Source organism: Astyanax mexicanus, chromosome 1, assembly GCF_023375975.1.
Source record: "Astyanax mexicanus isolate ESR-SI-001 chromosome 1, AstMex3_surface, whole genome shotgun sequence".
Lineage (NCBI taxonomy): Eukaryota > Metazoa > Chordata > Actinopteri > Characiformes > Acestrorhamphidae > Astyanax > Astyanax mexicanus.
The window spans coordinates 116,536,337-116,560,821 of NC_064408.1; the positions used below are offsets into that span (position 1 = coordinate 116,536,337).

At 38.4% G+C, this 24,485-nt stretch overlaps 1 protein-coding gene across 1 annotated transcript; it reads right to left on the reverse strand.

Moving 5' to 3' along the window:
* Nucleotides 1-90: 90 nt before the first annotated feature.
* si:dkey-256h2.1 (uncharacterized protein LOC337520 homolog) lies at nucleotides 91-24,371 on the reverse strand. The gene is made up of 12 exons (XM_022679889.2): nucleotides 23,821-24,371; nucleotides 22,195-22,334; nucleotides 20,013-20,188; nucleotides 19,741-19,901; nucleotides 17,499-17,639; nucleotides 16,847-16,968; nucleotides 15,758-15,926; nucleotides 14,348-14,493; nucleotides 9,267-9,391; nucleotides 7,258-7,384; nucleotides 5,346-5,479; nucleotides 91-283 (listed from the first exon to the last, which is right to left on the reverse strand). Exons 1-12 carry the CDS (start codon nucleotides 24,258-24,260, stop codon nucleotides 164-166), a joined length of 2,001 nt encoding a protein of 666 aa, XP_022535610.2. The 5' UTR covers nucleotides 24,261-24,371; the 3' UTR covers nucleotides 91-163.
* Nucleotides 24,372-24,485: the final 114 nt, after the last annotated feature.

The following is a 24,485-nucleotide window of genomic DNA, read 5'->3' on the forward strand; positions in this document are numbered from 1 at the left end:
ATCAAAGTTAGACCAAAAACAGCTGCTTAATCAACTTAGCTCATATTCTTTGCATGTAAAAGACAGTGAATCCAAAGAGCCACACTAGTGTTCCAAAATAAAAGTCTTTAATCATGGCTTTTCTCTGTACAGTCGATCATTCAAGCAGATTCACTTGTAGAAATCACTTATAAAATATGAGATAGGAGTACATTATGATGTACCCTGGATCTCTGGCTGGATTGGGGTTCCGTCCGTCGAAGAGTCCGAAGTAGAGGATCGTATTGGTTCCACCCATATTTACCTGCAGGGAGACAGAGAGTGTACAAATCAGTCAGCCAGACAGTAAAAATCAGTTCAGAAACACTCCCAGATTAAGAAGTAAGCACTGGTCATAGTTCAATCTGCAGCAATGGGTGTGCTGTGACTTACTGTTAATATAACTAGAGAGAACAAAGCAACAAAAACACTTTAATATCTACATAAATACTTAAAATTAGAGAAATTCATATAAACATGTTACAGTTCTAAATATTGTTTTATTTTGCTTTAAATATGCTTTCATTAGTGATGAAGTACAGTTTGAAATATAGGTTGCACCTTGTTAACAAACGTAATTTTTCAAGCTCATTTACAGGGGTTGGACTGAATAGAAAGTTCAGGAGAGTTGAGGTGCACATTGAATTCTAGATGCAATCCGGGTTAGCATCCGAACATCCCTTTCAGACAGCTTCCTCTTACAGCATCCACAGTTAATCCTTTTGGATGTGGTTGGTTCTTCTTGGTGGTATGCTGACATTACCCTGGATACCGTGGCTCTTGATGCATCACAAAGACTTACTGTCTTGGTCACAGATGCTCCAGCAAGACGTGCACCAACAATTTGTCCTCTTTTGAACTCTGGTATGTCACCCATAATGTTGTGTGCATTGCAATATTCTGAGCAGAACTGTGCTCTTACCCTGATAATTGAACCTTCACACTCTGCTCTTACTGCCGCAATGTGCAATTAATGAAGATTGAACACCAGTCTGCTCCAAATTAGCTATGAAACCTCCCACACTAAAATTGTTCAACCCCTGTATATCATTAAATACTTTAAATAGTGCCTATCACCTGTACCATTCATGCTAAAATTTTACTTTAAATTAAATCATATACAGTGGTACAAAAAAGTTTGGGCACCCCTGACTATATATATCATATAGCAGATGAACACGTTGCCACTCTTCAGAGAAGATTCAAAGAGGAGAAAAACTTGTAATTGGCACCTTAAACCATTCTTATTATTCTCAGGACTGACCTGTGTATGTAGGTCAAAGGTCAATGAGATTACCAAACAAATTTTGTTTTTCAATAATTAGTGCTAAAGGTATTCAAAATCAATAAAATGACAAGGATGACCAAATTTATGCACCTGCCTAATTTAGTTTACAGAATTATTGCACACTTTTTGTGAATCTTATAAACTTTATTTATCTTCTCAAATATCACTGTGTTCATCTGCTATATGATATATTTAACTGAAATTGCTGATGCAAACAACCAATGATTTCTAAAGGAAAAATCATGAAAATTATTGTCTTGGCTGACAAAGTTCAGTTATAAATTGCCAACATTATAGAAACCAATCTACCCAAAAAGTACCCAAAACTACCCTAAATTTGCCTCTGTGAATCTTTTTACAGGGCAGCAAGGGAAGCACTTTTTCGCCCTCTTGTGGCAAAACTCAATGTCTAAGTAGATCACACCCATAATCATAAGCCCTAGATCAGAGGTCTGCAATTAAGTTTGGCCGTGGGCCAGATATTTTCCAAGCCACTAAAATTAAATTATAGGATGGAGTGCTACAGACTAGTAGCTCTCCAGCCCAGAGGGTTGTTAAACCCAATTGCAGAACGATTTATCTGAAAGCAGTAAACCCAAGAAAAAAGGAAAAAAAATAAATAAATACACACACCGCTCCTCACGCAGGATCGAACCCGCGTCGACAGGGTCACGCTCAATTACACTACCGCTGACCCGGCTAGTAAACTGAGACAAGACCGGGAACAAATTAAGCCCTTATAAGGAGATAGGGAGCCCGAGAACGGGTGGAAAAATGAGAACAGATGGAAACTAAAGTCACGAACAGCATGACAGAGAGACAGGGGAGGAATGTAAACAAAAGCTCAGAGAAGCATTTTATTTATATATTTTTTCATTATCGTTCACTATAGTTCAAACAACCTCCAAGCCAGATGTTTTATGCTTGCGGGCCACATCTGGCCTGTGGGTGGCCTACTGCCAACCCCTGGCCTATAGGTTGGCATTCAGTTCAAAAATCAATATTTGGTGGAATAACCTTGCATTTTATTCACAGTTTTTTAGCATGCATCTTGGCATGTTCTCCTCCACCAGTCTTACACACTGCTTTTGGATAACTTTATGCTTTACACTCCTGGTGCAAAAATTCAAGCAGTTCAGCTTGGTTTGAATAAGAAGAGCGATGATGAATCACACCAGTAAAATAAAGACAGGCAGAGACGCAGTGTGATCTGTCTGGGATGCTGTAATCTAGCGTGAGACACCCGGAGCTCACATCCAGCCTGGAACAAACGTAGGTTTATTGGGCTTCTCAGAGGTTCATTAAAGCCACCTCTTAATCCACCGGCCAAGGGCACTGCACTCAAACCCCGGCTGAGCCGGACGCTCTCAGAACATCCCCTTCTATCCCCCAGCTTTAGATTAAGAGTTAGTACTCTTAACACTGCAGCACCAAATTCCACAGTCAAAACCAGGAACTGACTTTATCACCTCTTACTGTACTTCTCTAAAAGCTAAAAAAATAAATTCTGCAGAACTGTCAGAATAAAAACTACAAAATTCATAAGAATGTCCTTAAATGTAATTCACCAAAAAAACCTAAATAATATCTTAAAAATAAAAATTCAGTTCTATAATATTGTGCAATAATCAAGCTGCAGTGTGTGCACATAATACACCCTTATAAATGTATTTACTTATATAATTGTATATATTTTTTCTTTGTTGTATTTGTTTTATACAAGACATATCTAGTAGAGGCAGATTTTCTTTTAAATATTTCAAATATTATTGATTTAACTACAATCAATGACACACAGACAGCATAATTAATTACTACCATGATGTGATGAATTGTTAATTTAATTTTACTTTAACTATTAACTTTTTCTTCGTTATATATATATATATATATATATATACAGTGCCCTCCATAATTATTGGCACCCCTGGTTAAGATGTGTTCTTTAGCTTCTCATAAATTGAGTTTTGTTCAAAATAATATAGGACCACGATGGAAAAAAAGAGTAAAATACAACCTTTACCTCAAGTGAATTTATTCAGTAGGAAAAAAATCCCACATTAAGAAATAATTATTTAACATCAAATCATGTGTGCCACAATTATTAGCACCCCTGATGTTAATACTTTGTACAACCCCCTTTTGCCAACAAAACAGCACCTAATCTTCTCCTGTAATGTTTCACAAGATGGGAGAATACAGAAAGAGGGATCTTTGACCATTCCTCTTTGCACATTCTCTCTAAATCATCCAACGACCTGGGTCCTCTCCTCTGCACTCTCCTCTTCAGCTCACCCCACAGGTTTTCAATGGGGTTGAGGTCTGGGGACTGAGATGGCCATGGGAGGAGCTTGATTCTGTGTGCGGTGAACCATTTCTGTGTAGATTTGGCCACATGTTTAGGGTCATTATCTTGCTGAAAGACCCAGTGACGACCCATCTTCAGCTTTCGGGCAGAAGCCACCAGATTTTGTTTTAAAATGTCCTGGTATTTTAGAGCATTCATGATGCCATGCACCCTAACAAGGTTCCCAGGGCCTTTAGAAGAGAAACAGGCCCACAGCATCACTGATCCCCCGCCGTATTTCACAGTGGGCATGAGGTGCTTTTCTGCATACTCAGCTCTTGTGTTACGCCAGACCCACTTAGAGCATTTGTTGCCAAAAAGCTCTATCTTTGTTTCATCTGACCAAAGCACACGGTCCCAGTTGAAGTCCCAGTACCGCTTAGCAAACTCCAAACGTTTGCGTTTATGATTGTGAGTGAGAAATGGTTTCTTCCGTGCATGCCTCCCAAACAGCTTGTTGGCATGTAGATAGCGCCTGATGTTTTTTTGGAGACTTTGTGACCCCAAGAAGCTACCATTTGTTGCAATTCTGTAACAGTGAGCTTTGGAGAACTTTTTATTTCTCTTATCATCCTCCTCACTGTGCGTGGTGGCAAAATAAACTTGCGTCCTCGTCCAGGCTTGTTTACCACTGTTCCAGTTGTTTTAAACTTCTTAATAATTCCTCTGACAGTAGATATGGACAGGTGTAGGCGAGTAGCGATTTTCTTGTAGCCATTGCCTGACTTGTGAAGGTCAACACACATCTGCCTCACTTGAATGGTATGTTCCTTTGTCTTTCCCATGTTGAAGATAAATGGCCTCTGTGTCACGTCATATTTATACCCCAGGGAAACAGGAAGTTGTGAATTACTAATTAAATGTTCCTACATACTCTGATCAACTTTGTAAACTACTGTAGAAGTGACAGAAATACTTTTATTAAATTTATTTCCTAAGAATTGTTAGGGGTGCCAATAATTGTGGAACAGGTGATTTTATGAAGAATAATTATTTCTTAGTCAGGGATTTTATTTCCCCCTTAAAATTTACTTGAGTTAAAGGTTGGACTTTACTTTTTTTTCCCATCGTGGTCCTATATTATACTATTATATAAAACTCAATTTATGAGAAGCTAAAGAACACATCTTAACCAGGGGTGCCAATAATTATGGAGGGCACTGTATATATATACACTTTTTTTTTTTTGGAAGTGTAATGGAAATGTAAAATGTAAATTGCTTTTAGGTTGCAAAAAAAAAAAAAATTCTATATGTGTAATAGGGCTGCAACTAATGATTACTTCAGTACTTGACTAATCTGATGATTATTTTCCGATCAGTCGATTAATCAACGATTATTTCTGTCATGTCCTTAATCTCTAAAAACAAAAGAAAAAGCTGATTTACAAAAAAAAAACAATAATGTCTGAAATGTTGTTTAAATGAGGAAAGTACTGATTATTTAGTATAGTGTCCCCAGCACTTTGTGTAATACTGTACTGTTACAAATTTACGATTAGGCGGCAATGAAATTTGTAGTCGACATATTAAAATAATCGACATTGTCGATTATATCGACTAATCGTTGCATCCCTAGTGTGTAAATAGGTATGTTCCAGTTTAATACATCATTTTAGAGATTGCTTGGTTAATAATTTTATGATTTACAGTAGAGTCATTATAATAACTGAGCATTTAGTTGATCCTGTACCTGGGGAGTGATGTCGATCCTCCACGGATTGACCTGCAGACCGTCGCACCAGCCGCCGCGGCCGTACAGCCACGTGCCGTGCTCGTTAGGTACTCCTCCCTCACCGACTCTCAGAGCACAGCCCAGAGCTGAACCTACACACACACACATACACACATTAAATACTATACCAGTAATATAATCATTTATAATGGGGGACGTATCTTTTTATTCTGTAATTAGACCCAATGCAGAATCTGATCCTGAAATGAGACACAAGCACCGGATATTATTTCTCATGTTCCTACATGATGATATACGAGGAGAAGGCACCAATGCTTACACTAAACCTGCACTAATGTTCACTTTAAAAGACTGAACCTTAAAATGAATACCAATAAAAAATTAGATAAGTATTCACCTCCTTGAAATGTTTTCAATTTTTATTGCTTTCACAAAAAGATAAACCTGTCTTTTTTTTTTAGGGTTCATACATTTTTAAATCAATACATTTCCAATACTTTTCCATGCCTTCCCTTCACAGCATTTAAATTCATCTGTTTAAATCAGGGGTGTCCAAACTACGGCCCGCGGGCCATTTGTGGCCCGTTTCCTTTTTTGGAGCGGCCCGCGAGGTATTTTAGAAATAGAATGAAAGTTGGCCCGCTGTTAAGCAGGTTTTTATAATGTGAGATTATGCATTTCTAGCACAGAGAAACGGGGCAAAAGAGTCTAAAAGCGGAGAGGGTGCGCATTTCTAGCTCAGAAAAACAGAGCAAAGAGTCTAAAAGCGGAGAGAGTGCGCATTTCTAGCGCAGAAAAACGGGGCAAAGAGTCTAAAAGCGGAGAGAGTGCGCATTTCTAGCGCAGAAAAACAGAGCAAAGAGTCTAAAAGCGGAGAGAGTGCTCATTTCTAGCTCAGAAAAACAGAGCAAAGAGTCTAAAAGCGGAGAGAGTGCGCATTTCTAGCTCAGAAAAACAGAGCAAAGAGTCTAAAAGCGGAGAGAGTGCGCATTTCTAGCGCAGAAAAACGGGGCAAAGAGTCTAAAAGCGGAGAGAGTGCTCATTTCTAGCGCAGAAAAACAGAGCAAAGAGTCTAAAAGCGGAGAGAGTGCGCATTTCTAGCGCAGAAAAACAGAGCAAAGAGTCTAAAAGCGGAGAGAGTGCGCATTTCTAGCGCAGAAAAACGGGGCAAAGAGTCTAAAAGCGGAGAGAGTGCGCATTTCTAGTGCAGAAAAACAGAGTCTAAAAGTTGCTGTAATTAAGGAGTTTAATATTAAGAGAAATCATGAAATTAAACATCAATTTGAAAAATCTTAGTTTACACAACACTGTCAAAGATAAAGATAGTAAGTCAAGTAAAATGGTGTGTAAATGATAGTAATCAGGAAAAACAAGTATTATTTAAAGTGGTATATTTCATTATTTGTTTTATTGGCCCCCAACAAAAAAAGTTTGGACACCCCTGGTTTAAATCTTTGTACCGTATTTTTTGCACTATAAGGTGCACCTAAAATCCTACACACAGGATTCCTCAGCTGACCTAATAACCTAGCTGCTAATGTTAATGCTGCTGCACTCAGCCTTAGTGTAAATCTGGAAATCTAAGCTCACTGTAAATACATGGAATCTCTTTACTCACCCAAATAAACAGTTTTCAGGAGAAAAATCTGTGTAGATTAACATCCAGCACTCGATTGACTTTAAAAGATTTTTTTTTCTTTTCTTAAAGAATTAATGGTTTTGTTTCTTTAAATTAGCTTAGCTTTAACTTAGCTTAACTTTTGTTGTACATGGCAACACCCCTGTTCCTTACTATTGTCGCATAATGCGCCTTGTAATCCAGTGTGTCTTTTAGTGCGACAAATATGGTAAATAAATATATATATTTACATACACACACACAAACACAGTCTATCAGAGTGTAACTCACCAGCCGAGTCGAATATACGAGAGTTGTTGTAGATGCCGTTTACACTGAAGAAGTGTGACGTCACACAGAACTCACAACACGCGTTATCATCACTGCCGTGACCCGTGATTACTGCATACAACTCCACCTACACACACACAGAGAGACACAGACAGAGAGACACAGACAGACACAGACAGAGAGACACAGACAGACAGAGAGACACAGACAGAGAGAGAGAGACACAGACAGAGAGAGAGACACAGACAGAGAGAGAGACACAGACAGAGACAGACACAGAGAGAAACACACAGAGAGACACAGAGACACACAGAGACACAGACAGACACAGACAGAGAGACAGACAGACAGAGAGACACAGACAGACAGAGAGACACAGACAGACAGAGAGACACAGACAGAGAGAGACAGACACAGAGAGACACACACAGAGAGACACAGAGAGACAGACACACAGAGACACACAGAGACACACAGAGACACAGAGACACACAGAGAGACACAGAGAGACAGACACACAGAGACACACAGAGACACACAGAGACACAGACACACACAGAGAGACACACGCACACAGACGCAGGGACACACAGACGCAGGGACACACAGACGCAGGGACACACAGACGCAGGGAGACACAGACGCAGGGACATGCACAGAGATGCAGAAACGCACAGAAACAGAGACACAGTTGCAAAGACACACAGGTGCAGAGACACATAGACGCACACACAGAAACAGAGACACACAGGTGCAGAGACACACAGACGCAGAGACACACAGACGCAGAGACACACAGACGCAGAAACAGAGACACACAGACACAGTGACACACAGATGCAGAGACACACACAGAAACAGAGACACACAGGTGCAGAGACACACAGGTGCAGAGAGACACACACAGAAACAGAGACACACAGGTGCAGAGACACACAGAAACAGAGACACACAGGTGCAGAGACACACAGGTGCAGAGAGACACAGGTGCAGAGAGACACAGGTGCAGAGACACACACACAGAAATAGAGACACACAGAAACAGAGACACACAGGTGCAGAGACACACACACAGGTGCAGAGACACACACACAGAAACAAAGAGACACAGACCCAGAAACACAGACACACACACAAACAGGCATACATGTAAACAGACACAAAAGTTTACAGTTTTTTCAGCTGAATGTTTAAAACACAAATATATATACACTGCCTGGCCAAATGATAAAAAAGCTCACACACTCTAATATTTGGTTAGACGTCTTTATCTTTGATTGCTGCACAGATTCTCTGTGGCATTGTTTCAATAATCTTCTGCAACGTCACAAGATTTATCTCAATCCAGTGTTGCATTAATTTTATACCAAGATCTTGCAGCAGCATTGATGATGGTAGAGTCTGACCACTGCACAAAGTCTTCTCCATCCAGCACATCCCAAAGATTCTCAATGAGGTTAAGATCTGGACTCTGTGGAGAACTCTCTCAATCCATGTGTGAAAATGATGATCTCATGCTCCCTGAACCCTGAACTCTTTCACAATTCCAGCTCCATGAATCCTGACATTGTCTTATCTTGGAATATGGCCGTGATCATCAGAGAAGAAATATAAAATGCATTGATGGAATAAGCTGGTCTATATTCAGTATATTCAGGTAGTCAGCTGACCTCATTCTTTCACCACATACTGTTGCAGAACCTAAACCTGCAGACCAACTGCAGCATCAACCAACCCCACATCATTTACTTACTTAAATCCAGGTGGAGACTTTTTTTTTATTGGCCAGGCAGTATATTTATATACATGTATATCAAATTTTAACATTTTATAACACTTTTTCATATCACCAATAATATCATTATTGCAACAATATCCTAAAATATTGATATTTTAGGGACATATATCACAGCACTACTGCAAACACACTGAATTAAAGCTTTTAACCACTGAAATAAAAAAACAGTCATTATTAAATCAAACCTAAAAAAAAAAAAAAAAAAAATCACCTTCTTGGCTGAAGCTGGAATATCAAACTTGATCTCCTGGAATCTCTTGTTGTAGTCCCGGTCGAACGTCCCCCCGTTGTAAAGTGAGACCAGCTTGAACGGCTTGAAGTTCTCTGATGAGTTTCCTGAACCATAAAAAAGGGATTAATTCACCTTTAAAATAATAAAATGTAATAATTAGATCTACTAAACATGCACATCTCTTACAATGTTCAATATCAGTGTGATCTTCATTAACTGTATCTTCACTAGTTGTTTGTTCAGTTATGAAAATGTTTAATAGCTGCAGTTTGGTGATTGTACTCAATGTTTGCACAAGTCCTAAAGTCAACATGAGTTCACTCCTTGAGTTCACTAAATAAAATATATAAATGACGGTGCACATCCAGGAACTCCATAGAACAATAATGTAATGCTAATATACAGTACAAGTCAAATATTTGGACAGTTTTTCATTATTTTAAGTGTTCAGCATTGTAGTTTAACACTAAAGTCATTTAAACTATGAAGAAAAAAACATAAAATTATTTAGTAACAAAAAAAAAAAAAAAAAGAGCTGTCCTCCACAGTCACCGGAGCTGAACCCAATCCAGATGGTTTGGGGTGAGCTGGAGCACAGAGTGAAGAAGGCAAAGGGGCAACAAGTGCTAATAAACACCTCTGGGAACTCCTTCCTTCAAGACTGTTGGAAAACTTTTCATTTCAGGTGGCCACCTCTTAAAGCTCATTGAGAGAATGATGCCAAGAGTGTGCAAAGCAGTAATCAGAGCAAAGGGGGGCTATTTTAAGAATTTATTTGATCAGTTATTTCACCTTTTTTTGTTAAGTACATAAAACTGCACATGTGTTCGTTCATACTTTTGATGCCTTCAGTGAGAATCTACAATGTAAATAGTCATGAAAATAAAGAAAACGCATAGAACGAGAAGGTGTGTCCAAACTTTTGGCCTGTACTGTAATATATAAATATTCAGTTACTGTTAAACAAACAACTGTCCACAAAAACTATAACAGTCCACAGCAGCCTTAAATGCAAAGTATATGTAATACTGCTGCTTTAAATAGCCAACAGACTAGAACACACAATAAAATCTATCCATTAAGACACACACATCACACCAGGGAGAAAAACATTAACAAACTCAGAAACCCAATAAACTCTACAGATTTTACTAATTTTCACCAAAATTACCAACTCAAAAATGCTTATAAATAAACTAGCAAACATGAAAATTAAGCATATTCTACATATAATTTCAGTCTGTTTTAGTTAGTCTTATATAAATTAACTTTCAGTTGTCGATACTTTGTTTTTCAGAGTTGGTATACAGTGAATGGTATACAGAGTAATGTTCTAATCCATATTATGAGAAGCAAGAACTACCTAACTATCAAAGAACAAAAAACTTAAAAAAAAAATGAAGGTCAGTTAATTAAAAAAAAAGTGCAGTCACAAAGACCATCAAAAACATTGTAATGGTGAAACTGGCACTCATCAGGACAACCCCAGGAAGCTAACAGTAAGAGTGCAAGCGTTACCAGCCTTAGAAAGCACAAGTTATCCGCTCCCCCGATTCACCCAAAGTCCATTTCACACCGAAGTTCTTCTTTAAGTGCTCCAAACAGTCTTGAAACGTTTCGTTTTGACTGATCTTTATTTCTTAAAGTATTTTTTCTTCAGTGTTTTTTAATAAGTTTCTTGTGCAGTTTTAAATTGTCTCGTTTTAAATGTCAGGGCTCTCCGGATTCTACCAATGAGGTGTGGAGCCACTTTGAGACACCTGAATAATGTTGGAAAAAGCAATTTATCTGCAGGAGCAAAAATATGCCCCATTTAATTCATTGTAAAAGCCTGTTTGGGCAAATTGCACAAAACACAGAGTCTCAGAAAGCTGCGGGAGAGAGGAGGCGGGCTATTCAACAAAGCTAAGTATTTTTTATTATGTTTAAATACATCCACCCAAAGTCCATTTCACACTGAAGTTCTTCTTTAAGTGATCCAAACGTTCTTAAAACTTTTCGGAGTGACTGATCTTAATTTCTTAAAGTATTTTTTTCTTTGCCTAGTTAGGGGTGTAAACATTGTTTTTTAATAAGCTTCTTGTGTAGTTTTAAAGTTCTAAATGCCTTGTTTTAAATGTCAGGGCTCACTGGATTCTACCAATGAAGTGTGGAGCCACTTTAAGCCTGAATAACGATGGAAAAAGCAATTTTTTCCGCAGGCGCAAGACATGCCCATTCTAATTCATTGTAAAAGCCTATTTGGGCAAAGTGCACAAAATACTGGATCTCAGAAAGCTGCAGGTAAGTACTTTTTTTATCATGTTTTAATACATCTAAAGTCCATTTCACACCAAAGTTCTCTTTTAAAAGTACTCATTTACTATGTGGAAGAAAAGAAGAAAACAAAAAAGCACGTTTGACTGGTACTATACATATCTACTGACAAAATTCAGTAAATGTCCTTTATACAGTAAAAGTGGTGGAAACCAGTGGGTTTCTGTTCCTTTCTAAGTATCGGGAAATGCGTCAAATACCCGTGTAGAGATTACCCCGAGATTAGACTGCAGTTTTCCTTTAAATGGATTCAAACACACTGTGTTCCTCCCAGCCAACAGCAGGTCCACAGTCCTGCCCTTCCCTCAGAGAAAGAGAAATTGGTGCAATCTAATAATTTACTCCCATTTTACCCTCCATCTGAGAAGCTCCTGCAGCGTTACTGGAACACTGTGTGAGTTTCAGCCTGGCTGTACAGGACTGTAATCTTCTGAAGGTGACCATAAGGGTAGCTCAAGAGTTTTTTTTCCTGAACATTTCTCTTTCCTATCCTCTACCAGAGCAACAGAACACTAAAATAATTATACAGTCCATTAGGGGTGGGCAATATTATATCGTATACAATATATCGTGACACAGAAATATCATGATATTAAAAATCCATATAGTGATAATAGAGATGTTCTGTCTTAAAAGTAGTCTATTATTTACTGTGAAGTTTTAAGTGTATTTATTGTATAATTGTTTTAGTTAGCAGTTTATATCGTCGCTGTCCTATGAAAAACACTTATCTCCATTTTTGTTGATTTCTAATTTACTGCATAATTTGAACAGACAAACTGTCCCTTACACTGTGCTAGTGCTAGACGATATGGCCAAAATTTATATCACGACATATTCCTTAATTTCGGTCGATACGATATAATTTCAATATCAATATAAATACTTTGAAGGCCTCAGAAAAACTGCTAAGAATCCCTGCAATGGAAATCTGTACACTACTGTCTGAAATTTTAATTTAAGTCTTTAATGTCTCCTCTTACAAAAAACTTTAGAAATAAAAAATGGTCAGAATAAATCAATGCTGCATGTAGCAAAATAAAAACATGACATCCCTGTCAGACATAAACCTATAACCTATATACATATTACCAATATAAATAACTTTACATTACAACAGAGGTAGAGCTTCTTAATAATAAGCAAACCTATAGGCTTTATCAACTATAAATAACTAGATTAGATACAACATAAACTACAAAAGTGTTTCAGCCAGAATAAGGAAGATATGGTGTGTAGTGAAACTGCTTGAGGTGGAGGAACAGATGTATTACTGTTGCTAGTCGGCTCCACTCTCTGGAACAATTAGGAGCAAGCTGAAGTCTGACGTTTATCAGACCTTTGAACGCCGAACCACTGAATTAGACCCGAATCCCTCAACTATTTATTCTGTTTAATCACTTGTGGAAGCATCAGGTGCACTCAGGTTCATTCTGCTAGGGCTAGGGTCGGTTTTGCTTCATCGCGGGTGGATTTTAGGTGCGGAGCGGAGCGCAGCCGAGATCCGCTCGGTTAGAGTGGGTTTCGCTTCATCGCGGGTGGATTTTAGGTACGGAGCTCAGCTGAGATCCGCTCGGTTAGGGTGGGTTTCGCTTCATCGCGGGTGGATTTTAGGTGAGGACAGGAGAGGAGCAGAGCGCAGCCGAGATTCGCTCGGTTAGGGTGGGTTTCGCTTTATCGCGGGTGGATTTTAGGTACGGACAGGAGAGGAGCGGAGAGGAGCGGAGCTGAGATTCGCTCAGTTAGGGTGGGTTTCGCTTCATTGCGGGTGGATTTTAGGTGCGGACAGGAGAGGAGCGGCGCGGAGCCAAGATTCGCTCGGTTAGGGTGGGTTTCGCTTCATCGCGGGTGGATTTTAGGTGCGGACAGGAGAGGAGCGGAGCGCGGTCGAGATCCGCTCGGTTAGGGTGGGTTTCGCTTCATCGCGGGTGGATTTTAGGTGCGGAGAGGGGCGGAGCGGAGATTCGCTCGGTTAGGGTGGGTTTCGCTTCATCGCGGGTGGATTTTAGGTGCGGACCCAGGTCTAGCCTAGCCTAGCCTAGCCTAGCTTATCTGGCTACGTGCCTGTATGATTGCGTCATCACGCAATGAAGTAGACCGGCTACGGAGGCTGATTTGTATTCAGCGCTGCAGACCAGAAAATTAAAGTTTCCTTGTTTCTTTTTCTGTATTTCTGCATTTGATTTTATTGTAATTATGACTGAGAAGGTCAATCTGAATCAACACTCACTCCCGTTATTATTTGTTTATTTTTAAATAAAAATAGAAATTTTGGGAAAATCACTAGAATGTGCTCAGTGAGCCTGCGTTTTGCTATTTTTAATGTTTTTTGCTAATTCTATGCTAAAAACTCATCTCAGTCCTGTTCATTCTATGCTAAAAACTCACTTTCAGTCCTGTTACTCATAACATGAAAAGTAACAGGAGTGAGTTTCATTAAGTAACAGGAGTTTTTTTTTTATAAATATCAGTTATTTGAACATGCAGTCAAGCATTTCTTTAAAATAAAGACTTTCTCGAGAGAAAATCAATAAAATTAGTGGACTTCACATGATTTTTTAACCATATTCAGATTAGAAACCTTGTAACAAATTAAGTAAATCTGCCTGAGTTTGACCAGTACATGTTTCAAAAAGTTAAATATATGTGATATTAGATTCAAAGTTGAAAAAAAGTTTAATTTGGAAGAGTTACAACAAGCACCTGATGTTCTGTGTGATCAGTGAAAGCCGGGCTGTTCTGACCTGAGCTGTTGCTATAGCTGAAGCGCAGATTCAGGGAGGTCATCCAGGGCATCGCCCAGGGGACGGTCTTCATGGTCAGGGAACAGCGCTCGCCGTTCAGCAGCGCAAGGAGGGGCGACACGTCCGTCAGCCAACGACCTGTACCTCTGCTCAACACAGGGACACATCACTAACGTTACTATCTTATGATAAACCATCAATAAATAGGGTTAAAATTACAATAATATCCACTGTTATACAATTTATTTAGTAATGGACAATATTCCCACCCCACCCAGGTCTCTTGTTTCAGTTTATCAAACAAAATGAAATATCAGACAAATATAACCAGAGTAAATCTAAAAAAAATTTAAATGATGATTTATTTTATTAAGGGGGACAAAATCACTTAAATAGAACCTGTCTGACCATATGAAGCAGATAAAAGATCTGAAGAAATTAAAAAACAGATCAGAAAACAAAGTCACTGATCATCTATCAGTCTGGAAAAGGTTATAAAGTCATTTCTAAATCTTTGAGACTCCAGAGAACCACAGTGATTCACTATTATTGACTAATGGAGAAAACATAGAACACTGGTGAACCTTCCCAGGAGTGACCGGCCGACCGAAGTTACTCCAAAAGGACATGAACAACTCATCCAGGAGGTCCCAAAAGAACCCAGAACAGACATAACAGGAATTAGTTTCACGCAGATATTTCCAGTTACAGCTGAATTCACACTTTTAATCCCAGAAAAAAAACGCTTCTTTATTTACATACTTGGGTTCTGCAGCAGGACAATGATCCAAAGCACACAAACAAATCCACCTCTGACTTAAGTAAATGAAGGATTTAGAGTGTCAAAGTCTGATTGGGATGCTGTGGATGATCTTAAACAGAATGTTTATGTTCGAAAACTTTCCAATGTGTCTGAATTAAAATAAATTCTGTATAAAAGAGTGGAACAAAATTCTTATTGCCAGTTCTGAGTAAAGCTTGACTGCAGTTGAGCACAACCAAGTTAATAGGTTTGGGGGGCAAACCTTTTTCACACAGGGCTAGATTGGTCTGGATATTTTTTTCCTTTAATGAATGAAATCCTCATTTAAAAAGTGCTTTTTATATTTACTCAGGTTATCTTTTTCTCTGATATTAAAGTTTGTTTCATAACCAGAAAATATCAGCATGACAAAAAAAAAATCAGCGACGAAAGAAACCTTTAGGGGGGCAAATACTTTTTCACACCACTGCACAGGTTGATTTAGGGCGTGTCAGTGTGTCTTTGCTATCATAACCACAGGAAAAGTACACCGTGCACGGCTCAAAAAACACGCAAAAGACATGTCCTAATTCTTTTAATTAATCATGGGTGTGTTTTGGGCGTAATGTGAAATAAACCAATCAGCATGTCAGTTGCCATTCGTGTACCTGCGGAAGGCGGTGATCCAGCGGCCCAGCTCCTGGTTGCAGTGAGGACTGAACCGGTCGCAGCACACGAACAGCTGCACAGTGTGATCCCAATGAGCACACGTCTCATCCCTGAGCCCAGGACAGGACAGAGCAGCGTCCAGCTCCAGCACATCATACCTCAGCAGATCTGAAAACAGTACAGCTGTGAATCTCTGACCACCATTTAACTTAATATATGATCCAAAGGATCTTAAATACTCATAAATATCTGACTTTGGACTTGATAAAACACAGTGGATCAACACCAGCAGATGACAGACATGATTCTCCAAACCATCACTGATTGGTGGAAACTTCACACTAGACTTCAATCAGTTTGGACTGTGTGTCTCTCCACTCTTCCTCCAGACTCTGCTCCCTTGATTTACAAATGAAATGTAAAATTTACTGATGATCAGTGATGGTTTGAAGAGTCATATCATCTGCTGGTGTTGATCCACTGTGTTTTATTTTCAAGTCCAAAGGAAAATCTTCATGCTTCATGCTCCCATCTGCTGACTACTTTTATGGAGATGAGGATTTCATTTTCCAGCAGGACTTGGCACACTGCCAAAAAGTACCAATTGGTCTTATATAATATTCTAATTTTCTGAGATACTGATTTTGGGGTTTTCATTGGCTGTAAGACATAATCATCAACAATAAAATAAATTAAATGGATAATTCTGTGTGTGTACTACATCTATAAATTTTTTAAACAATACATTTCCATGACTTTTCCATGCCTTCAAAGCATACTTGCATGAACACACAATCTTTAAAACAACAGTGCAGACATGTACAAACCATAATAAACTATTGATACAAAATTGATAATATGCCTAAAATTCATTTGATTAAAAAAAAAATCTTCAAAAATAAAATGTGTTTCAAATCCAGAGATTTATTGTGTAGGGCTAAATTACTTAACTAACTGTTATTGATATAATCTAATATGATCTATTTTTTTGAGATGCACTAGAACACCATTATTTGTAAGTCACTTTGGATAAAAGCGTCCGCTAAATGATATGTGATGCTAAATGTAATGTAAAAGTTCAGCCTGACCTGGGGGAAGGTCCACCACAGCCTGGGCCCCGGCCTCCCCCTGCATCAGCACTCTATCAAACACCGGCACCACGTCTGCAGGTTTTTTAGCCTGTTCCAGCAAGCCTGTGTAGAAGTCAAACCTGCAATATATATATATAAGAAAAGCTGGTGTGAAAACCTCTTTTTAACAGCATCCCAGTTTTAAAGTTTACATAAATATATGTTTAGATCAGTGGTTCTCAAAATGTACAGGAAACTCCCTTTAGCATCCGTAAAAAAAAGACCTCTACAACCTCTACAACATGGGCAAGACCAAACAGCTTTTTAAAGGTGTCAGGGACAAGATCATAGACCTGCACAAGGCTGAAATGGGCTACAAAACCATCCCCATCTTTTATAGAGATGAGGATTTCATTTTCCAGCAGGACTTGGCACACAGCCCACACTGCCAAAAGTTGCAAATGGTCTTACATAATATTCACATTTTCAGAGACACTGATTTTTGGGTTTTGACTGAACTGAATTACTTAAATAATGTAACTTTTCAATGATATTCTATTTTTTTAAGGAGCACATGTAAATGTTAAGCCTATAACAATGAGAACCACAGCACAGGCTGCATCACTACAACGTGCATCGAAATCAGTATGAACAGCATTAGTTGGCGTACCACTCAGCCTGCCAGCTCAGGAATCTGAAAGTAGGGTAGAGGAACCAGCCCATCTCTGCTAGCGCCCCCTGGTGGTCTATCGCGAAGAAGAAGTTTGGAGATGGAGTGACCTGGAATGACACATTCACTGACTTCCCCTTCCTGTTAAAGAAACACACAAAACACAAGCAGAAGTGATTCACCAGTTTTATACATATTTACACACACATATATAAAGTGATAAAGTGATAAACTAGCCACACAGGTTTTACAAGTGAGTTATTGGAATGTCTTAACCTTCAAAATCTAGAAATATCACTCAGACAGACATGTGATAATTGTGTGAGTGAAATTCCTTTTATTTTTAACTGTAGTTAGGGCTGGACAACATGGCAAAAATCTAGATCACAATATATTTCCCAACTGTGGTTGATACAATTCCCAAAATCGATATGAACACATTGAGTGATGTAAATCACACAAGCTGGGTGATGTGATTAAAAAATATTATATCACAATATTTATTTGTATTTATTTTTTTAATGCTGCACATCATCCAATTAAGCAGGATTCTCTGCAATGAAATGTCATGAAATGTAATGAAGTCAGTGTTCTTTAAGTACTAATCATACTACTGATATTCTCAATATGCTTACTGTTGCTACGGTAAGAAAATACATCACAATCAGTTGTGTCAATTAATTAATCTGAGTGAATTTTTTAATCACAACAATATTCTGTGTTTAACTGTGACTATACGCAGTTTCTTATCTTATATATTGCTCTTCTTCAGAAGCAAGTTTTTATAGTAGATGTTTTTAAATGTAAATAAAATAATGACTGTAAGAAACCAACGGGAGGCGCTGGAATAAAAAATGTATGATAAATTGGATTTACTTTTTTTTTTTTTACTTTATTATATACATCTCAGCATGGTCGTACAGATTTCTGAATTAGACCTTAATTTGCTGAGTATAAAAGAGCTTTTTCACTCCTGTAGTTGTAAAATGTTTCTCTGATCCAGATCGGTTTGTTTATTTGGAGTGTTTTCTCCCTCTGGTTGGTATGGTTTCACATAGGCATAAAAACCTAAACGCACTAAAATGCGCACCAAACCACGCAAGCACATCGTCTCCTCTAATTTGGTCAGAGCTGTGTGGTGTGGGAGCAAGAAAGTAAATATAGTGAAACAATTCTGTGTTTTTAGCATAGAAATCTGTTCAGTATGAAGCTGATTTAACACAGAACATGGAAAATTTGCTGCTGTGTTTTTTAACTGTGAGCAGTGAACGCTGCACATGCCGTGCTCTTAGTGTTTAAACAGCAAGGAGCAGCAGAGACAGTTTTTGTTTATGACAGTATATTATATCTGGCTAATACATCAGATGAAACTGCACCTTATCAGCAGTTTAGCTCAATTAAAATATATTTATAATATATTTGACAGCTGGCTTGAATCGAGACGATCACGTTCTCACCACAAGCGAACTGCTCCAGAAAAAAAACACACACATTAAGTGGGGGTGGGGCTGATTATGGCAGAAGTTGGGGTCAAACTTGGTTGCGTAATAATTGCTTAAAGAAAATAATAACAAATTACTGATTTCAAATTAATCGTGCATATTATCCCCTTAAAATGACAATTCTAATCATGATACAATAAAATATTGATATACAGCTCTGGAAAAAAATAAGAATATAATAAAGAATATAATCAAGAGGAAGATGGAGGATCACAAGCCATCAAACCAAGCTGAACTGCTTGAATTTTTGCACCAGGAGTAAAGGCATTAAGTTATCCAAAAGTAATGTGTAAGACTGGTGGAGGAGAACATGATGCCAAGATACATAAAAACTGATTAAAAACCAGGTTTATTCCACCAAAAATTGATTTCTGAACTCTATAAAACTTTTAAACTTTATGAATATAAATTTGTTTTCTTTGCATTCTTTTTTTATGTTTTCTTTTTTGTTATTTCAGCCATTTCTCATTTTCTGCAAATAAATGCTCTTAATGACAATATTTTTATTTGGAATTTGGGAGAAATGTTGTCTGTAGTTTATAGAATAAAACAACAATGTTCATTTTACTCAAACATTTACCTATAAATAGCGATCTAACTGCAGTTTTGCTTTATTGTATCTATTCTAAGGGTTCCTGGAATGTCCACAGTAAGAATGATGGACAGAACAGTGCTATATAAAACTCAGATTTATTGCAGCATGCACTTTTCTACAGAAACCTGAAGGAAGAGCTTCTTACGAAAGGGCTTCCACCACAGCCGGTTCAATGTGCAGCATGGCGGCTGGAATGTTGAGGGTGGTGTTACATTCATCTCCAACACAGTTCATATCCTGTATAGGGTTCCCCGGTGAGGCATACACCAGAACACCAGTAGCATTGGACTCGGACATTGTTTTAATCTAAAGGAGAAAAAAAATACATTCGCATTTAATTATATTATCATTAAACATGTTATTATAAGATGATTTAAAGGGAGGGCAACTCTGTAAAAACTGTAATTTAGATCTCACCTTTGTGAAGAAGGAGCAGCCGCCTTCAGACACCCAGGCAACCGCCCCCGCAACCTCGGGGACGGGTTTACATCCATCGCCTGCTTCAGCCAGAACGTACGGCTTTGGATCCCAGCGTCCATTCAGCCAATCGTATCTGGCGTTCAGGCGTTTAGAGATCACAGGGACAGACCACTCTGCAATAAGAGAGCAAACCAGCAGTTTTTATAACCGTCTTAGTGGTACAGCCTTTAGAGGACCATAATAGCAGAATAGCAGAATATTTAAAGACATTTTAATTATATGTGACATTTAACGCAATATAAAGACACACAAAATGCATCATCAGTAGCAGATTCCTACAAACTGCTATTCCAACACTCTTTCTTGTATATTACAGTAGATTTTTATTAACTTTTTGCTGCACATCATACAATAAAACAAGATTTTTACCACCATCTGTCATGAAATGTGCAGTTGAGTCAGAATTTCTGACATCAGAAATCTGTGATATGATTATTTAAAGCACAACATTTATCACTATACTAGGGGTGTGCCATATCGTATCGTACGCGATAATATCGTCAACATTTTTGAATATCGTAAACAATATTATATCCTGAAAAACGGTGCCATATCACCCACCCCTAATTATCACATCAGGGTTTTACTAGGGTTGCTGTTTTTAGCAAAAGAATACTTCACACTGTTCTACTCGAGACAGATGATATCTTTCCAGTATCATTAATTTTACTTTAATCCTCGATTATAGTTAAAGGGTGCATTATTAGCATAATTACTTTCTTGATCATTAATGTCTGTTACAATCTGATGAAAAGTCTTGTATTTTTTTATATCTCAGGTTTGGGGGGGGGGGGGGGGGGGGTGTTATCAACAAGAGTAACGTTATCGTGATAAATACCATGAAATATCGTGATACTGTTTTAGGGCCATATCGCCCACCCCTACACTATACAATAAAATAATCATCATATTGCCCTGCTCTAATATAAAACTGAGACTCAACAATCACTAAATATTTACTTTAAATTAGTGCGGTGCTAACATGTGTAACTAATCTGGTAATATTAACATGTTAATGTTAATTAGACAATTTAGCGATAGCTTTATTTAGCAAGGTAAACACAGTATTGCTACTGTTGAGTTCAGAAGGTAGATTACTTTTTATTTTGATTTTAATCATGATTAATCTCAGAGTATAGTTATAATTAATACAATAATTTATTTAAGTGTTTGGCACCACTAATATAAACATAATTTCATTGTACTCTGCTCTAATATAAGCTCAGGCTCAACAATCATTAAAATATTTACTTTAAATTTGTGCTGTCAATGCTAATGTGCTAACATGTGTTTAATTAATATGGAAACTTTAGCATGTTAATTGTTTAACGCAAATTATTCACGCTTTTAAAAGAGCCTGGTGGCATTTTAGCGCTAGCTTAATTTAGCAAAGTAAACACAGTGTCACTACTGTCGAGTTCAGAAGGGAGATTACTTTTATTAACACTGCCATATGGATGAAATGTCTATTGATTTCATTATTCTTTTTTTTTAATCATGATTAATCACAGAGTATAGTTATGATTAATACAATTATTTATTTAAGTGTTTGGCACCATATAAATATAATTCCATTTATATTAGCCTTTTTAATGCTGATTCTTTTATTTACATAATTAATTACCCATTATTAAAGGTTAGCCTTGATGAATAGAAAAGGTGCGATTAGTCATGATTAACCACAGAATTCTGTTTTGATTTATCAGATTAATACAGTTAATAAAGTTTATAAACACTGTCTTGATCATTTAAACAAAATATTTTAGAAATATAAATGGTAAAGGAAGCTCCTAGTAAAAAAAATAAAAATCACCCGTATTTATATCTAAATCCACAAAGATCATCCCATCTACAACTTTACTGACTCTACAAAAAGAATTATCATCATCATCATCATCATTGCTTTTTGTTGTTTGTTTTTTCTTTATATAATATATATAATTTACTATTCTTCACATTGTGAGAACTGGAACGTGAAAATGAGTCAGGCTTTACCTGAAGAGCTGAAGACTGTTAGCTTTGCTCAGTTTGCAAATCTACAAATCTATGTAAATGAGGTAAAGTGGTTCCTCCCCAGGCTTGTTTTCTTTATCCCGAGCACTGCAGGAGTCTGCATTACCTGAAGAGGTGAAGACCACCTGAGCAAGACCACAGTTGTGTCCTCCACAACCCCACGAGTAAAACACTCTGGGGATCCAGTTTCCCAGCATATGAAGAGGAACAGGAGAGAAGTGCAGTCTGGACCTTATCTCCTTCCACCTGCCAGGGAAAAAAAAAAACAATACACTTTAGAGCTGGGCAATATGGCTCATTTAAATTTGCACATTGTCCTTAACTGTAAATTTTAATTAATCAATAAGACATTTTTCAGATTTTTTGTTTCACATTTTTGTAGACTGATCCCTTTGTTTAAATAAAATAATATATCTATTGAAACTAATAAAATACATTAAAATTAGCTTAAATCAATAGATTTAATTGGATTTTGAAGAAGCGTGGTTAGTACTGGCCAAATGTAGTCGTGCAGCTAGCGTCGCTTGGTTTTTTCTAGAAAATATTGGCTTGAAATATCGGCAGATGCTGACGATTCTTAAAAAAACGATTATCAGCCAATACAGCTATAATTCTGATATCATCATGCGCCCCTAATTATAGCAATAATGGTCACATTTATAAGACAAAGACATTAAACTTTTGAAATTTTCTCAACAAAGAAACTACAACTGACGTAATTTTAACTATATTTTAACGCTGAAGGTCATGTGCCAGATGAGATAACCTACCTTAAACCATCATGATAACAATCCTGCTGACAAATCCAACTCAAAGTCAGCTTCTTTAGACAAGACAGGCATAAATTAATAAAGCTAGAGTTTTACACACACACAACGACCAAGCCATTTTCACTCAGCACACATTCACACACAGTGGTGAGAAGCAGCAGCCGATCGTGCACAGCATACTCTCAACCGGAAACCAACATCCCAATTTTTTCTTGACAATTCAGAGTATCAATATAGCTGATCTACATTTTTTTGTTGGGAGGAAACCGGAGTCGCAAGAAAAAACCCACACGGACAATCGGAGAACATGGAAACTCCACCCAGGTAGGAACCTGGATAGGTCTCAGCACTGGGAGGCAAACGGACTAACCACTAAGCCACCATGTCAACCAAATAAAATCTGCATCTCCATAAAAGTTGTCAGCAGAGGGAAGCATGAAGTGCTGTAAGATTTTGTGGGAAAACAAAACTGCACTGACTTTAGACTTGATAATAAAACACAGTGGATCAACACCAGCAGATGATGGACATGACTCTCCAAACCATCACTGATTGGTTGAAACTTCACACTAGAGCTCAAGCAGCTTGGACTGTGTGTCTCTCCACTCTTCCTCCAGACTCTGATCCCTTGATTTCCTTTAAATTAAATGCAAAATTTACTGATGATCAGTGATGGTTTGGAAAGTTGTGTCATTAGCTGGTGTTGATCCCTCTGCTGACAACTTTTATGGAGATGCGGATTTCATTTTCCAGCAGGACTTTTGAGGTTTTCATTGGCTGTAAACCATAATTCTCAACAATAAAATAAATAAATGCTTAAAATAGATCACTCTGTGTGTTTAATACATCTATATAATATATGAGTTTCACATTTTTAACTATAATAACAAAAATAAAGTTTACAGCAGGAAAATCCACTAACTACCACCACCATCACCCACACACCCCGGGGGGACCCCCACCTGCTTCCCGCAGCTCCGTACACTTGCTCCCGCATCCACAGCGCCTGCTCGGCCGCTGAATCATCCATGGAGATGAAGAGCACCTGGGCGCTGGGCGGGAGAAACTCCGCCAGGTCCGAGAGGGACATGTTGGAGGTCCACAGCACCTCCAGGAAGGCGGATTTGTTGGTGAAGGCGTGGATGATCAGCGCGGGTCTGGGGGAGGAGGAGGAGGAGGAGGATGATGATGAGGAGTCCTTGGGCGGGTAGGAGAACTCTCCATCAAGGGTGGAGACGCTGAACGCTGGGGCCGCGTCCCCGGGCTCGAAGCCTCCCAGGCCGGCCCGAACGCTCCAGAGCTTCGCGGTGAACAGCCGGCCCTCCACCGCGGCGAGCAGGCAGCAGCAGCTCCAGCACAGGCGGAGCCAGAGCCGGGCGGGTCCGGGGCTGGAGCGGGTCATGGCGGGCTGCAGGGGCGGCTGGACCCGCTGATAATAGATAGTGAAAGTGGAAGTCTACGAAGTTTCAGCGCTGGAACCATGATGATCACTTTCACGTGGGGAAATGTGGGCGGAGCTACGGCGGCCCGGAGAATGGCGCCACTTTTAAAGAGACACTACTATTAAAATATATATAAATATCTAAATATCCATAAAGGAGAGGAAAACTCTGGTGTAAAATATAAT